At 42.4% G+C, this 17,626-nt stretch overlaps 2 protein-coding genes across 2 annotated transcripts in view; both read left to right on the forward strand.

The window, feature by feature from the left end:
• crhr1 (corticotropin releasing hormone receptor 1) overlaps positions 1-5,034 on the forward strand; it is an 18,265-nt gene extending 13,231 nt beyond the window's left edge. The window contains exons 6-14 of the mRNA XM_037688656.1: positions 271-377; positions 1,704-1,824; positions 2,439-2,592; positions 2,663-2,723; positions 3,628-3,700; positions 3,898-3,983; positions 4,147-4,285; positions 4,645-4,686; positions 4,894-5,034. Coding sequence (XP_037544584.1) covers positions 271-377; positions 1,704-1,824; positions 2,439-2,592; positions 2,663-2,723; positions 3,628-3,700; positions 3,898-3,983; positions 4,147-4,285; positions 4,645-4,686; positions 4,894-5,034 — 924 coding nt within the window. The remainder of the gene's footprint in view (positions 1-270; positions 378-1,703; positions 1,825-2,438; positions 2,593-2,662; positions 2,724-3,627; positions 3,701-3,897; positions 3,984-4,146; positions 4,286-4,644; positions 4,687-4,893) is intronic.
• Positions 5,035-8,854: 3,820 nt separating this feature from the next.
• Positions 8,855-17,156, forward strand: maptb (microtubule-associated protein tau b). The gene is made up of 10 exons (XM_037688657.1): positions 8,855-8,920; positions 12,067-12,138; positions 13,790-13,830; positions 14,079-14,136; positions 14,216-14,295; positions 14,715-14,864; positions 14,940-15,021; positions 15,376-15,485; positions 16,033-16,200; positions 16,276-17,156. Exons 2-10 carry the CDS (start codon positions 12,075-12,077, stop codon positions 16,306-16,308), a joined length of 786 nt encoding a protein of 261 aa, XP_037544585.1. The 5' UTR covers positions 8,855-8,920; positions 12,067-12,074; the 3' UTR covers positions 16,309-17,156.
• Positions 17,157-17,626: the final 470 nt, after the last annotated feature.

The following is a 17,626-nucleotide window of genomic DNA, read 5'->3' on the forward strand; positions in this document are numbered from 1 at the left end:
CTGTTTTCTGATTGGATAGAGCATAAAAACTGGTTTCTGACTGGATAGAGAATAGAATCAGAACTGGTTTCTGGTTGGATAAAGCAGGCTAGCATGAAGTTTCTGGAATTGTTTCCCAAATCTCCATACTCATCCCACCTGATACTTTGTGGACCCTGATTAAAAGCCGGGCTCATTCTGCCATGTTCTGGTCTCTGAGCCATTGGGTTCTGCGGCATGTCTGCTCTGATGCTTGAAATGTTGAATCTGTTTGTGTTTCTGTGTTTTCAGAGGAAAAGTAAAGTTCACTATCAGGTGGCGGTCATCATCAACTACCTGGGCCACTGCATCTCTCTGGGAGCTCTGCTGCTCGCCTTCACGCTCTTCATGAGACTTAGGTAAATCACGTCCAATTGTTTGTCTCTATCCACTTTGGCACACATGGTCCCCTGATACCAGTCAGCGTGGTCTGAGCATTGTCCAAAGCAGGATGAACGGGTTAGGGTCTGTCTGCATGAGATTCTTCTGCTAAAGACTTGGAGGGAGATGTGTGAAGCTAAAGGACAGATGTTAGGGATGACACTGCCAAACACCTGATTTGGTGGATGATTGCTGTCATGCACTATAGTTCTGAACACATTTGCTCATCTCACGTGTCTTTGTGTTGATCCTGTGATGAACTAGAGATCTGCTCAGGTGTACCTCGCCTGTCACCTGTTGGCTGGCAGGCTTGTTGCTATCATCAGCCGTGTTAGGAACCAAGCTGTCCAGGTGTTACAGGAGTGTTAAAATGGTTCCAGGTCCAAATGAAAGCACCATCAGACCCACTTGGAGGCTTCATGTCATAAACACAAAATGCAGATTATGTAAAATCCAGCAATGAAATTTAGGCTTGTTTAAAAATAAATAAAACTGGAATGTTTTCTCTGAATGGACTGAATGAATCACAGGACTTTTGGAAGAGTGTCCTTCAGACACATGAGACCAAAGGACACGTTTACCCATAATGCACTGCAGCAAACGCAGCATATTGACACAAACATATCATACCAGCTGTCAGCACGGTGGTGGAGGGACGATGGTATGGGTTCTCTACAGTCACTGAGTTGACTGTGAACTCCTCTGTTGGACTAAACTGGGTCCAACAGGACCATGATCCCAAACACAGCAGCTGATCTACAAGAGAACAGGTCAAAAAGAACAGAACCATGGTGCTGCAATGGTCCAGAACCTTAGTGTGACTGAAATGCTCTGGCAGGACCTTCATGGAGCTGAGCAGAAACCTCAAAGAACTGAAGGAAGTAGACTGGGCAAAAATCCCTCTAGAACCAGTGAGAGACTGATGAAGTCCTACAGAACTGTACTGAAGCTGATGGAGGTTCTGCAAGCTGCTGGATCAGGAATTAGAACCAGTTTAACACATCTGGATTCAGTTCTTATGGTGCAGTAATCTGTATTATCTTGCTGTTCCTTTGAGGTTGGTTTAATCTCATTATAAAACCTGCTGTGGGTCAGAATGGTTCTGGTCTGGTTCCGGACCGCTGAACCGACAAACACCGATCAGGTCCTCCATGAAGGAAACCGACTGTGGATTTTTAAACACTACAACCAACTCATGCTGACTTCAGATCTACTGACTAAAACTCAACCTGCAGGATCCTCAAGATGTGTGTGTGCGTGCATGTGTGTGCATGTGTGTGCGTGTACGTGTGTGCGTGTTACAGAAGTATTCGCTGTTTGAGGAATATCATCCACTGGAATCTGATCTCAGCCTTCATCCTGAGGAACGCCACCTGGTTCATCGTCCAGCTGACAATGAACCCCTCGGTCACCGAGCGAAACCAGGTGATCCCTCACCACACACACACACATGCACACACGCACGCACACACACACACACACACACACACACACACACACACACACACACACAGAGTACAGTCACATTTGTAAAGTATGGGAAATCTTTGGGGTCAGTCTGAGCGCGCTCAGTTTGTCCAGGTGAGACGAGTTGATCAATATTCAGATCAGAGACACAGAAACGGCTCAAACATCCTGATCTAGTCTCCTGATCCAGTATTCTGATCCAGTCCTGAATCCGATTCCTTATGTTTTTATTCTAATGATCTAGTCTTTCGTTGATTATTTTACAGTGGATTGATCAGTAGTACTCTGGGTGTTCTTTCAGTGATTTTATTTTTTTATTTTTGGACTGTGGCTGCTCAGAGGTTTTTATTTTATTTTATTTTTACTTTGGCAGCTTTTACTTAGTTTCGGTCTTTGGACCTGATCAGTTTCGCCAGAATTTAGACCTCAGGCGTTAAAAGGCTCCTAAACTCAAGCGCGTTTGTCTCGTGCTCCTGAAATCCTCCATGATATTTCAAACGGAGCGCTCAGACTGCAGCAGGTAAGATACTGACTGACCATACGAACACACTCATGGCTCCTCCCCTCCTCAGGTGTGGTGCAGGTTGGTGACGGCAGCATATAACTACTTCCATGTGACCAACTTCTTCTGGATGTTCGGTGAAGGATGTTACCTGCACACCGCCGTCGTTCTCACTTATTCCACCGACAAACTCAGGAAGTGGATGTTCGTTTGCATCGGCTGGGGTCAGTTTACCTGTTTGTCCTCCCAGCTCACCTGTCTGTCCTCTCAGTTCACCTGTCTGTCTGGTTGCAGGCATTCCATTTCCTATAATCGTGGCATGGGCTTTTGGGAAGCTGTACTACGACAACGAGAAGTGAGTCCCACAGGAAGTGTTCTGCTCACCGAAACTCTCTCAGGTGGAACAAACACAACTGTACCTACCTGGAGTCCCATGACCGCAGCCTGAGCCCTGCTTGTTAGTTAGTGACCCCATCATTCCGAGCAGAGGCAGATTTTCAGCGCAGCTGATAAAAAACAGGCCGTTGTGTTGCAGCCAATATTGATGTGTGTTCCTCAGGTTTTCCTCAGGTATGTCTCAGGTGTTCCTCAGGTATGTCTCAGGTGTTCCTCAGGTGTTCCTCAGGTGTGTCTTATTGTACCTCAGATGCCTCTCAGTATCTTATAGCTGTCTCAAATACTTCTTGGGTGTTTTTCAAGTGTCCCTCGGAGAATGGTCAGGTGTTTCAGGTGTCTGTCAGGTACCTCTCAGGTGCCTTTCAGATGTCTTTCAGATATCTGTCTCAGATGTCTCTCATGTGTCTCTGATGAATCTTAGATGTCTCAAGTGTCTCTCTGGTGTTTAAAGTGTCTCTCAAGTCTCTTGTGTGTTTTATGTGTCTCAGTTGTCTCAGATGTGTCTTGAGTGCCTAAGGTGTCTCTTAAGTGCCTCTCTTGTCTAACGTGTCTTTTAGATGTCTCAGGTGACTTTCTAGTTTCTAAGGTGTCTTTCGTGTGCCTTTAGAGGTCTAAGATGTCTCTCAGGTGTCTCAGTTTCCTTTCAGTTGTTGATGTTTCATAAGACAAATGGCCGATGGTGGTAAATTCACAAAGACCAGGTTTTACCCAGAATTATCCTCAGTCCTATGGCTGTGGACAGAGTCTACTCTAAACCTTCTTCTGAGCCCCTGTCAGAATACCGGAGTCCCCCGGTTAAAGTTGTTATTATCCTGAAGGTCTTGTTGGTTGTATTTAATTGTTTTATGTTCTTTAATCAACAGATGCTGGTTTGGAAAGAGAGCAGGTGTTTATACGGACTATATCTACCAAGGCCCAATGATTCTGGTTCTGCTGGTAAGAACACGGCCGGCCTACCTTAAATACAGCCAGTCCACCTTAAATTCAGTCAATATAAAATTATGTTAAGTCCAATCAACAAAACAAACATTTTGTAAGACCAGAAAGGATGAGATCTAATCTCTACAATATTTGCCGTCAGCCTTCCTCTGAATACATATTCTCTAAACCTTCAAACATCATAATCTCCTCAGATTAACTTTGTCTTCCTGTTCAACATCGTTCGGATCCTGATGACCAAACTGAGGGCATCCACCACTTCAGAGACCATCCAGTACAGGTAAGACCTCAAGTCCCCTTCAGGGCCGATGGGATCAGGACTGTAATGGGCTCTGGATCTATCACATTTGAGATTTATTTTTTAAAGTGTCTGGGGTATTTTGGACAGAGTCTGGGTTAGGCTAGTTTGTGTGAACATCTCCTTGTTCTCGTCTGTGCTGTAGGAAGGCAGTGAAGGCAACGCTGGTGTTGCTGCCTCTGTTAGGAATCACCTACATGCTGTTCTTTGTGAATCCTGGAGGAGAAGACGAAGTTGCTCGAATCGTCTTCATCTACTTCAACTCCATCCTGGAGTCGTTTCAGGTTTGTTGAGCTTCATCCAATACGTCATCAGACTAATGTTGCAGCTCAGTCTCAGGAGATGAGGCTGATTCAGTCTTTGCACAAAGACCGTGGACACATTCTGACCAACTGTTCCCGCCTTCCCTCTTTGTTAGGAGCTGAAACCAGCAGGAACCAGGAACCAGAACTGCCATGTTGCATTTCCCTCTGTGCACATTCATGATGTTACATAACCTTTGTTTTACAGTTTGCACAAAACAGTTGTTAGAATCAGAGTGTCTCCTTTCTGTAAATAAAACCAGTGTGTTAGCGTTAGCAGCATTAAAACAACTTGTTTATCCTCCTGCTGCCACTGATACGATCCCTCCATGTTTCTGCAGGGCTTCTTTGTCTCCGTCTTCTACTGTTTTCTCAACACTGAGGTAATTCAATTCCAAGAAACAAATCAAAACTTTTTTTGTTTTCAGATTATTCAAATGCATTTCTGACATCTAACATACCCAACAATGAAAACATTGTTCTGCGGCATTCCTCTGGGTTCTGCACTTGGCCCCGTAACGTTTTAATTTATGTGGTTTTAGTTTAAGTTTTGTTTGTTTAACCTTACACACCTGTCCGTCTGTGTGCAGGTGCGCTCTGCAGTCAGGAAGCGATGGAGTCGTTGGCATGACCGTCACTCCATCCGCAGCCGGACCATTCGTGCCACATCACTGCCCACATCGCCCAGCAGAGTATCCTTCCACAGCATCAAACAGTCCTCCAACCTCTGACAGCCTGCGTCATCCTGATCCCAGCCTGTGATGTGGCCAGCCAATCAGAGACCAGAGCAGAGCAGCCAATCACAGGGCAGGACACAGATCTGTCAGTCAGGTCTTTTTATGGTTCTGCTCATTTTCACATTTAGACTAACCACTGGATCTGACCAGCTGCTTCCCCAGGGTTGCTGGAGTTTGTGTATTTGTTGATCATTTCTGTCTTAATCGGAACATTGATCACCAGCTTTTTGTGCTGCTCTGCCAGCAGGGGGCACTGCTCAAAAAGCGAGCCCTGTCTGGGTCTGTGCCCCAGTGTGGAGGGGTTTAAAGATAAACTTTGGTTCTGTTTTGTTGCAAACTCAAAGGACCTGATGGGTTCTGAGAGAACATTTGACACTACAAACTTTTTGCTGCTGAAAATAATTTTAATAACAATCTGGAACCATTTTACAGGTTACAACACTCAAGCTGAACTCTGTGTCTTCAAGACGAGCTGGATTGTGGGTAATTGATGGTCACTGCTTTGTTTACACAATCCTCTTTGCACTGAGACTGATTTTTTAATTCAGGGAGCCTCTATATAAACAATAATGTTTGTTAATATAACACGACTGACACAGAAACTGATGGCTGGTGGGTGGAGCAAACTTTGTTAGCAAGTAAAGCATCCATTATTTAGAGGCGGAGCATCAGTCAATCTTTTAAAAGTAAAACATAAGCATTGTTTGAAGGCGTGGCATCCATTTCTTTTGGAGGCGGAGCATCCATTGTTGAAGGAGGAGCATCCATTTCTTTTGGAGGCGGAGCATCCATTGTTGAAGGAGGAGCAGCCATTCTTAGAAAGTGGAGCATTTAATTTTAGAAGAAAAAATCTGTTAGCAGGCAGATTATTCAATGTATGGAGGTGGAACCTCATTCCATTCTTAGCATGTGATGCAACTAGATGTGATTGTTAGAGCCTGACATTTATATTTTGAAGGCGGTGCATTCATCCAATAATATCATGTGGCGAAACTATCATTATTAGGTGGAGCATTTATTGTTAAAGTTAAAGCATCCATTGTTTGGAGGCAGAACATTTATTGTTTGGAGGCAGTGCATTCAATATTTGCAACTCAGCACTTAAAAATTCAGTTTTTCTCTTGGCACTTCCTCACAAGATTAAAATAAGTACTTTTTTAAAGGAAATAAAAGTCACAATGGTAACAATGGTAACAGGACACTCGCCAGTAGACGGAGCTCCCATCTCTACATGACATCATGCAGAGCTCTCAGGTTAAATGAAAGATAATCAGTTAGGTTGAAAAATATGGCAATAAAATTATAAAACTGACAAATGAAATTTAAATCATTATTTGTTTTTACAGTTCGATACGGTTTACTTTATCTTTGAGAATGTTTTTATTTGAAATTGTTTCATGCAAGTTTACACTTGGCTCAGACTTTTAAAGTGAACGGGTCAGGTTCTGTTTGGTCCAGCAAGATAAGCTCATAGTACTAGTTAACCGTAATAACTCCAATAACCATATAAACCTTAAAGTAGTTGATGTGTAGAGGAAAACTCTCAGGATTACATTAAACTTCCTCCTCTTCCCTGAACTCATCAATGTTTTTGTAGTTTATTCAATAATTTTACTGTAAATGTGGATTAAAATCCATCTGATGCTGTTTGAGGGGACCGCTTGATTTTTGAACTGGAAACTGGAGCCGTGGTCATGTGGGTGGGGATTCAGTGATCAGGTATGAAGGATGGTGTGATGGGTTGGGCTTAAGGGGTCAGGTGGGTGGGGTCTCAGTGGTGGGTTGTGTTTAATGGGTTAGGTGGGTGGAGTCTCAGTGGTGGGTTGGGTTTATTGGGTCTGGTGGGTGGGTAGGGTCTCAATTGTGGGTTGGGCTTAAAGGGTCAGGTGGGTGGAGTATCAGTGGTGGGTTGGGTTTTAATGGATCAGGTGGGTGGAGTCTCAGTGGTGGGTTGAGCTTAAAGGGTCAGCTGGGTGGAGTATCAGTGGTGAGTTGGGTTTAATGGGTCTGGTGAGTGGAGTCTCGGTGGTGGGTTGGGTTTAATGGATCAGGTGGGTGGGGTCTCAGTGATGGTTTAGGCTTACACGGTCAGGTGGGTGGGGTCTCAATGGTGGGTTGGGCTTAAAGGGTCAAGTGGATGCAGTCTCAGTGGTGGTTTACACTTACACGGTCAGGTGGGTGGAGTCTCAGTGGTCACATGAGTGGGGTTTTCGTAGTGAAGTGGGGAGGGAGGGCTTCAGTGGAGGGTTAGAAGAGGATTAACCTCTGAAACTGTAAATGCAATCCTTCTGTGTCCGCTGCTGTGTCAGAAATAAATCTGTTCTCAGGACAAATGTGGTGTTTTTCACTTGGACATCATTCAGTTTATTTTCCACCAGTTCACAATGAAAAATTAAATTTTACAATATATAGTAAAAATACAGTCAGATTCAGTAGAACCTAAGTTTTTTTTAAATAATTGTACGCAGTGTCGGCCTGTCACTTGTGATGTGTGTGTGGTGCTGGTACTGTGGGTCGCTACGCAGTTGTGTTTAAACAGGAGAGGACTCTGTACACAGCCTTGCTGGATTACAAGAATGGTGAGCTCCCATACTGACCAGTTCTTAATCTGACTCACACCCAGGTCTGCTGGAGATGACTGTATTACTGGTAAATAAAATTACATAATCTGCAGACAAACACTAATTTTCGTTTTTATTATTTATGGCTCCAACAGTAGCAGATTCCAGACAACCGGGTGCCATATACAGAAATAAAAACAACAAATACTGCATACCTCTCCCAGTAATCTGTGCAGTCCTGGAGTCCTTACCCTGGTAGACTAAGAGGACCTGATGGTTCAAACTGGCGTATTCCAGCCACTTCCTGGTTTCTGCATCGACCGTCTCCAAGTAGTTCTGCTCCACTGCAGAGTCGTGTCTTTATGAAAAACTGACAAAAATAAATGTAATTAACAAGAGAAATCATATTTTGTAGGAAAATGCAGACTGACTGTTGAGTGCTGAATAAATTTACTGAAATTAAACAAAAAAAAGGCTTAAACTGAGTTGTTAAAACTAAAACTAGCAGAACTCTGGGTAAAAGTAGGATAAGAAGACAAAATGGAGCCAGTAGATGAAACAGATGTTGACGAGAAAAATGTTTTATTACCAACTGAAGACATCTCAATGTTAGATCAATATATTTGTAAATAAACCTATTTTAAAAGATGAATAAAAAGTTATAAAAAACAAAAGTCAACACGCATCTGAAGGAGCTAAAAGTTAAAACAGCATCAGCAACTGCTGATCTCTGGTCAGATCAGTGAATCAGCACTAAATTCAAAGCTGTGGTGTTCCTCAGGGACACCTGATGGACAAATAGATATGCCGCAATTTAAGAACCTCGTTTTATTTTCTTAAATATTGTTTGGACTGAGGAGGATTAAATAAATCAAATAAACTAAAAAAATCATTTTCTGTTCAGGGTTTCAGCAGCACCTCCAGGTCATCATCCCAGAGTGTTTAGAAACAAATACCACATTAAATCACATCAAATCTCTTGATATAAAAAGGGTAAACAGTATATTAAAGTAAACAAACATCATAATCAAACGTCATTGTTTACAAAACAAACAAAAAAATCAACTGAACTCAACAGAAATAAAAAGCTTCACTGATGTCACTTCCTGTTTGGGGGTGTCCAGACATTTGCATGGTCCACAGTGAAAGTGAAAACAACTGCCAAAGAGGCTGGATGCTGCTGGTTGCCACGGCAACAGCAACCCTTCCCCCGGCGGGAGGATGCTACTGGTTGCCATGGCAACAGAAGCCCCTCCCTCTCAGAGCGACGGCAGGGTGGAGTAGCAGACTGACCGCAGCAGCAGGAACAGCAGCAGGAGGTAAGATCTCCTCTTCCTCTTCTCTTTCCTCCTCCTCTGCCTCCTCATCCTTCTCCTCCTCAGCTCGTCTCCTCCGGGAGCCACAGCAGAAAAGGGAGGTTCTGTTCTGGGAGCGCCGCATGGAGCTGGTTAGCCTGCGGGCTTCGGAGGAGCAGGAGGAAGAGGAGGAGAAGGAGCAGGAGGTGTGTGCAGGAGGAAACAGCTATCTGATAGAAACGTAGTTTATTTTTTTCATGTTGCTGCAGCATCATGGCAGATGGTTTTGAGCTAACTGAGGCCTGCTCACCTCCTCCTCCTCCTCCTCTCCTGTGCTCCGGACTGCATGATGGAAGTGAGCGAGTGTGCAGTTGTTCCGGTTCAGGAGGTCCGGGTTTTTCAGTGCTAATGCTTTCCTGGTTCTCGTTCCTCCTCAGTTTTGTGGAACACCGGTTCTTGGTGGAGCAGGTTCTCCTTGTTGTTCTGGTTCTGTTTGAGGCTGTTCTCTGTGACAACAGAACATTTGGGTCAGGTATCTGAAAACAGGCCAGGTGTGCAGAACCTGTCGGTCCAGAACAGCTGGAAGAAACAAAAACACTCGATAAAGTTTTTATCTCTGAGCCAAATAAATTAATTCATACGTGAAATGTTGCTAAACTCTGGCAGCTAGTCAGACACATGTCCAGACCACCTGCCAGAGTCCAGACCACCTGTCAGGGTCCAGACCACCTGTCAAAGTCCAGACCACCTGCCAGAGTCCAGACCACCAACTGAAGATTGAAGCAGCAGAAAACTGGAGCACCAACCATGCATCTGCTCAAATGTGAAGTCTGCAGTCAGGTCAGATGTAAAACCAAACCTGTGCTCATCAAGTTCAAAGATTAGCAGCTGGATCTTCAGATCCTGACTCAGAAACATTGAACGGTTCAGTTCTATGTGTTAAAAATGAAAAAGATCCTCGTTTTAATCCAGGGCTGAGTTTAGATCTTCATGGACGATGGATGGTTGAGATCAGTTTGTCTCTGGTGGGACGTGAGTGTTCTGATCACAATTCATGGGTCAAAGGTTCTGAGGTTCTGATGAGGTTTGCTGTTTTCAACTCCGTACTGTAATATTGGATCTGCTTAATCTGAATGGTTATGTACCACAGAGCTTTAAGATTGCTGTAATTTAAACTTTACTAAAGAAACATAACCTTGATTTAGGAATCCTAGCCAATTATAGACCTATATCTAATCTAACTTTCATCTCAAAAATTCTAGAGAAAATAGTTGCTGGTCAGTTACATGATCATCTGCAAACAAATAATCTGTTTGAAGAGTTTCAGTCAGGGTTTAGAGCTCACCACAGCACTGAATATGCACTGGTGAAAGTTACCAATAATATTCTCATGGCCTCTGACAATGGACAGGTGTCTACACTGGTCCTGTTAGACCTCAGTGCTGCATTTGATACAGCTGATCATAATATTCTACAGAGACTTGAATATGATTTTGGAATTACAGGAACAGCTCTAAATTGGTGTAAATCATATTTATCTGATAAATTCCAATTTGTAAATATAAATAATGAATCTTCTTCATACACCAAAGCTAGTCATGGAGTTCCCCAGGGTTCAGTGCTTGGACCAATACTCTTTACCTTATGCTTCCATTAGGTAAAGTTATTAAACAATATGGGATAAATTTTCATTGTTATGCTGATGAAACTCAATTATATTGATTGTTGTTGTTAAGCACTTTGATAACAGGTTCTGTTTTAAATAATATATATAGTGCCACGTCACAACAGAAGTCGTCTGAATCCAATCAGCTACTTGGACTACAAGCATGTCTTAAAGACATAAAAACCTGGATGACCCTAAATTTTCTGCTTTTGAACACATTCAAGACTGAGGTTTTAGTTTTTGGACCAGAGCATCTTAGGAATTAATTTTTCAGTCTTTCTCCCTTCATAGATGGCATTGATATGGCCTCCAGCTCTAATGTTAAATCTTGGTGATATTTTTGATCAGGACATGTCTTTTGTCCCCCACATTAAAAACATTACTAGAACCTCCTTTTTCCACCTGTGTAATATCACTAAAATTAGAAACATCTAAAAATGATGCAGAAAAACTGGTTCATGCATTTATCACATCTAGACTGGACTATTGCAATGGTTTGTTATCTGTGTGTCCAAATACGTCTTTAAAAAGTCTTCAGTTGATCCAAAATGCTGCTGCCAGAGTCTTAACTGGAGTTAGTAGGAGAGATAATCTCTCTCCAGTTTTAGCTTCTCTCCACTGGCTCCCTGTCAAATCCAGAACTGAATTCAAAATCTTACTTCTAACCTACAAAACTCTCAACAACCTAGCTCCATCTTATGTTACAGATCTTATTGTTCCATATTTTCCTAACAGAGCACTTCACTCTCAGACTGCAGGCTTACTCACGGTTCCTAGAGTTTCCAAAAACAGAATGGGAGGAAGATCTTTCCGTTATCAGGCTCCTCTCTTGTGGAACCACCTTCCAGTTTCTGCCCATGAGGCTGACACATTGTCCAGTTTTAAGACTGAGCTTAACACTTTACTTTTGATAAATCCTATAGTTAGGGTTGGCTTGTTATGCTGCTATAGGCTTAGACTACTAGAGGACAAATTGACCTCATGTCCTTAAATGAATTGTTAAAATACCAACAATTTTCAGTCAGGTCATCTGGACAGTCTTTACTTTTTTTTTCTGAAACGTTTCTGGATTATTGAGCATGGGCTTTTTTGGTTAAAATTAAATAGTTTTCATTTGATACTATTTCTATCTTAGCATGTGATTCTTGACCTGCCATTGTGTATCTGTTCCTACCAAACCCAGCCGGTCGAAGCAGATGGTCGCTTGTCCTGAGCCTGGTTCTGCTGAAGGTTTCTTCCTCATGAGGGAGTTTTTCCTTTCCACTGTCGCCTTCATGTTTGCTCAAGATGAGAGTTCTGTGATGGAGTTAAACTCAAAGCAGTCTGCTCCTCAGATAAATAATGTTAAATTATTATTTTTATATACGAATGTTTCTGTTCAGTGCCCCGAGACAACTTTTGTTGTGACTTGGCGCTGTATAAATAAGCTGAATTGAAAATTTGAAATAATAATTTGAATATACAAATCTTTAAACTCGTTAAAAGTTGTTTCTCTTCATTTCAGGAGCGATAATGGATGGAGACTCTGCCCTCGTTAAAAATGGCCCCGCCCCCGAGGAGCAACAGATGGTGGGAGGTTTGTGTTGACCTGTCAATCACTGATATGATCTTTTAATAATCAATCATGCTTCAAATCTGAGCTAAAACTGACATGGGATCAGATTTCTCCATTCCAGAGTCAGTCAAAAAAATCCTATATTCCATTTATTTTACAATTGTTTACAGTTATCCATCAAACACCCATGTGTACTGTATGTTATTAACAAAAATAACATTTCTAAACAATTTTTTGTTCCATTCCAGTATTACAAAAGCTGAGACAGGAGCACTCAGTCTGACTCCACTGTCCAACACAAACATTTCATTTTAATTTAAAATGATGAATGATCTAATAGGATGAAATGTCACAGCCTTTGAAGTGCTGTCTCCAATAATTATAGCTACTGATGGAAAAATATCCAACTCCTTCACTGTGATTAGTTTTTTATTTAGATTTATCTGCATTTTGTGCATTTTAAGTTTTTTTGATGTGTTCATTCTGAGGCGTTATCCTGCTGGTTGTTTTGCTCTCGGTTGCTTTTATAGTTGCTTTTATCCTGATGCTATCTGATGTTCACTCTTTGTAGCACTTTAAGATTCACTGTGAATGTAAAGTGCATTATAAATAAAAGTTATTATTATTATTATTAGATTCTTCTGATCTGCTGCCACTTGCACGTGTAGCTCTGAGCAAGATGGCGGCTCAAAGTCTTATCTTGTTAGCAGACTGCTCTGCGCTGAACCATTCCAGTGTCACAGTGGTCTATAACATTCAACAGTTCCTAAAACTGACTCAGTGCTCACAGAAGGAGGTGAGCGCCTCCTTCAGATCTCCTCTCTCTGACTCCTCCCATTTGTGGTCCTACCTGAATTAAAAAATGGACTTGGTTTCAGTTTTTCAAGGTCACTGTGTTCTGGATGAATCAACACCAGCTGATGGGTGTTTCACCTCCTTGCATTTCCCTCTCCTTCTCTCTCCTCTCCTCTTCTCCTCACTAAACTCCACCTCCTCCCTCAGACCAGTCAATCTGTTTTCTTTACAAACTCCAAAACTGAAGTGCAGAACAGGAGGAGCAGGAGGACAAAGAAGTTTGAAGTGAGGTTTTCAGGATCAGTCAGCAGGAGGCGCAAGAGAGAGACAAAAGAAGGGAAGAGTCAGTGGACTGGAGGAGGAGAGAAAAAGGAGGAGCAGCTGGAAGATAGTGGGAAAGAGAACTTGCTACTCACCTGCACCTCAAACTGATGAAGAGAAGGTGGAGGTGTGGGAGGAGAGCGAATAAGTGCATCAGGAAGAAGTAGCAGTGCTGAGGAGGTCGTGTCCACTGGAGAACCAGAACAATCACCTCCTTTGCATCTCTCAGGAAACCAGAAACTCGTACTCCTGACTGGGAAAGTTCTGTCCTGCTGCTCCTTCTTCCTCTGCTCCTCCTGTCAATGGACTTTCTCCTTCTCTCTCAGCTCACTTTCTCCACACCTTCTCTTCTACTCCTGCCTCCCTCTGCTCCTCCTTGTGGAACTCCTGGCCCGGCCTCTACTCCTCTGCGTTAAGTTTTTGAAAAAAAAAATTTTCTTCTTCTCTTGCTGAAAATGGCACATTCCGATCACTTCCTGTTTCCCAGACCATCTCTAACTTTCTGATCTCCTAGTTGTCATGGAAACAGACTAACACATCTCCTCCCCCTCCTCAGGTAAAGCAGCTGTAAAGGACCCCACTCATGACGCCATCAAGGTAAAATATTGTTTGTGTTTCTGGGAAAACAGGTGAGTCTCATCTGCACATGCATGTCTCCTTTAACAATCTTCAGAGATCTGAGGGTTACAGACAGGTCAAAGGTCAAAGGTTAGGAGTTCATTTGTGGTGGTTAAGGTTCAGATTAACTAAACATCAGATGTCACTTCCAGTAACCAGAACCAGACGGGTCCAGTAGTCTACAACGTAAAGTTGCTTCTGAGGTTAACCCAGTTTGTGTGTTTTAGGCCTCCAGACCAGCAGGGGGCAGCAGAGCTGCAAAGATGATCTCAGCCAAGAGTACAGGTACACCTCACCAGTATATCCAGTGAAACCATTAAAGCAGTTCCCCCGAGACTCACCTGTCTGCCTGTCTGTCTGTCAGAGTCTGTCGACGGCGTCAGCAGTCCAGGAAGTCGTTCACCTGCCAGCAGGTCGTCCACTCCCAACAAAGATGTGAAGAAGGTCCAAACACCTGAAATCACCTGTTCTGTCACCTGTCCGTCTCTCCACCTGCCATCTAATGACCTGTTTGATATTTTTCTTCAAATTGGTCTAAAATTTGAAACAGCAATTTTTTTTTTAACGAAGCACATGACATCCTGTTGAGTATCAAAATAAAACATGGCTTGAATTTAAAGAGAAAAAACGTGTATAGTATCAGGGCTTTTAACTTGAAAGATGAATCCAAAGTGATTCAGACTCAAAGTGATTCAGACTGACCCAAAGGGGTTCAGATGGTTCATTCAGGGTACTAGTTTAGTTCAGTGGTTCATTCAGGGTACTAGTTTAGTTAAACTGGTTTGCTTTGCTCTGTGAAGTTATTTCTGACTGCTAGTTCAACTTGTTTTGATTAACATAGTTTAAATGGTGTGGTCCTATAGGTGGCGGTGGTCCGGACCCCGCCAAGGTCTCCAGGCTCAGCTCGTGGACGGACACCTCCTCTTCCCTCCCATCCAATGCCCGACCTCAGCTATGTGAAGTCCAAGGTGGGATCCACAGAGAACCTGAAGCACTCACCTGGAGGGGGCAAGGTAATGGCTGCCTGTATATTTCTACTTGTAAAATCACTCTCAGGTGGAGCTGACCATCCACCTGTTTTTCTGCAGATTCACATTGTCAACAAGAAGCTGGATCTCAGTAACGTGACATCTAAGTGCGGCTCCAAAGACAACATCTACCACAAACCAGGTAACTGCAGATAACAAATGACTTTCCAGAGGTTTCTGATGCTGTGTAGTGACAGGTTCCTGAAGGATTGGTTTTTAGATCACTCCTGCTTATTCCACTCCGTCAATCGAGATGCACCACACACCTGATAGTCCTGATGAAGATCTGTTGAATATGTGATTCATTGGACACTTGGTTGGTTGTGTAATTATTGTTTTTTTCACTTCAGGTTATTTGTGTGATACAACTCATACAAGACTTGTTTTCAATACTGACAGAACCACATTTCTGATGTTCTTCAATGTGCAGTGGTGTGGCTCCACCTGGACAGGTAATACAGAGAACAACATATTGAAGCTCTGCCTCTCTTCCCAGGTGGAGGGAAGGTGGAGATCAAGTCTGAGAAAGTGGAGTTTAAAGATGTTCAGCCTAAAGTTGGTTCTCTGGACAACGTTACTCATATTCCAGGAGGAGGAAAGAAAAAGGTACGCATTAACAAAATGTTAATCATAGGCAAATAACATGCTAATGACATGCTACTAATGAGCTAAACATGTGCTAACAGTATACTTTTGAATAACATTTTGACATACTGACAAAAAAGCTAATACTATTTTAACATATGTGCTAACATGCAAACACTAACAATGTGCTAACAACATGATAATGCACTATCATTGTCCTAATGACATGCTAACAACATGCTAACATACTTACCATGTGCTAACAAACTACCAATGTGCTACAAACATGCTAAAACTAACAATGTGCCAACAACATGCTAACACACTAACAAATACGCTTACAACATGCTAACATGCTACCAATGTGCTAACACAATACCAATGCGCTAGTGACACGCTAACACTCTAACAATGTGATAACAGTCTGACACACTAACTATGCACTAATGACATGCTAGCTAACACTAACAATGTGCTAACAACAAGCTAATGACAAATCAAAAAAATAAATTTCTCAAGTGATCAGAATCAAATGTCTTTCAACTCATGTTTGTTTGTTTGTTTACAGATTGAGAGCCACAAACTGTCCTTCAAAGAGAATGCCAAAGCTCGGACTGACCACGGTGCTGACATCATTGTCCAGGCTGACTCCTCCCCTCCTCACCTTAGCAATGCTTCTTCTCATGAAAGCCTTAATGCTGCTGAAGCTCCGCCTCTTGACACTCTGGCTGACCAGGTGAGCCACTTGCTTTGCTCAAAATGAAACAAATCACAAACCTTACTTCAGTAATCAATCTCCTCCTCCCATCAGGTGTCTGCGTCCCTCGCCAACGAAGGCCTGTGATTGGCTGAGCTCCGTGCCTGCAGATCTGACCCCCTCCTATTACCAAGGAAACGAAACTGTCAAATGGAAGAAAAACAGATAAAGATCATTCCACCTTCTACTTTTTCTCATAAAAATGTCAGCAGTGACTGGAGGGATTTTATAATTAAGAGAGAAGAGCAGCCAGTTAGAGTTCAGTCAGCCAGGTGAATTTGTCCAAGTGGGAAGTACTAACCTAGAGTCAATGCTCATAAAATTCCTCCAATCACAAAAAGTCTTTAACTGATGTCACCTCTCCCAGCATAAGCTGAAACATGATCCAACGATCCTTACATGAGCCACTTATCCTTACTGATCCTTACATCAACCCTTGCATGATCCAATGATCGTTAAACTGATCATTATGTGATCCGCTGAATCTTACATAATCCCTTACATGACCCAATGATTCATAAATTGATCCTTACATAATCCAATGCTTCTTACATTGACCCTTACATGATCCAATGATACTAAAATTGATCCTTACATGATCCAATGATACTAAAATTGATCCTTACATGATCCACAGAAGCTTACATCAACCCTTACAGATCCAATGATTCTTTTACTGACGCCTACAGGATCCAATGATCCCTACATTGATCCCGTCATTACCTGATGATCTGTTCCTTTTATGTTGAACTTTTCGTGGTATTGCTACGTGATGTCAGTGACGTGAACTGGCTGTGCTGCTGCCTTTTTCTGTTTTCTATTTTTTCTAACAGAACATTTCACATTTCATCAAAACCAAAACAACATCAAAAACAAAGTTGGTGTGACTTATGTCTCACAAGTAAATACCATCCTCTAATTAAAATTTACCCAGAATGCTGTTTGATGAGTGGTGGCAAAATTACTGTCTCTGTGCCTGTGGGCTGTTAAAGTGCTTTGTTTTAATAAAGTTTCTCTTGAATCAATTATTATTTCCAACTTCAGGTTTGAAGCTGCCTAGTTCATCATCACTGTAAGCATTTGTAACTGCAGTCTTCATCACCAAATATTCATCATCACTGCACAGTCTTCACTATAAATGTTCATCACTGCAGTCTTCATGAACATGAACTTTCATCACCGAACAGTCTTCATCAGTGTAAACTTTCATCATCACTGCAGTCTTCATCAGTGTAAACTTTCATCATCACTGCAGTAAATCTCCATCACTGCACATTCACAATCACTGCAGCCTTCATCAAAACGTTCATCACTGTAAATGTTCATCATCACTGCAGTCTTCATCAGTGTAAACGGTAATCACTGCAGTCTTCATCAGTGTAAAGGGTCATCACTGCAGTCTTCA

The sequence above is a fragment of the Nematolebias whitei genome, chromosome 15 (genome assembly GCF_014905685.2).
Source record: "Nematolebias whitei isolate Nwh7 chromosome 15, NemWhi1, whole genome shotgun sequence".
Taxonomy (NCBI): domain Eukaryota; kingdom Metazoa; phylum Chordata; class Actinopteri; order Cyprinodontiformes; family Rivulidae; genus Nematolebias; species Nematolebias whitei.

Coding starts and splice junctions, on each gene's coding strand:
- maptb (XM_037688657.1), top strand. CDS start 12,075: ATGGATGGAGACTCTGCCCTCGTTAAAAATGGCCCCGCCCCCGAGGAG. Junction 13,831..14,078: donor CCACTCATGACGCCATCAAG/GTAAAATATTGT, acceptor TGTGTGTTTTAG/GCCTCCAGACCAGCAGGGGG. Junction 14,137..14,215: donor GATCTCAGCCAAGAGTACAG/GTACACCTCACC, acceptor TCTGTCTGTCAG/AGTCTGTCGACGGCGTCAGC.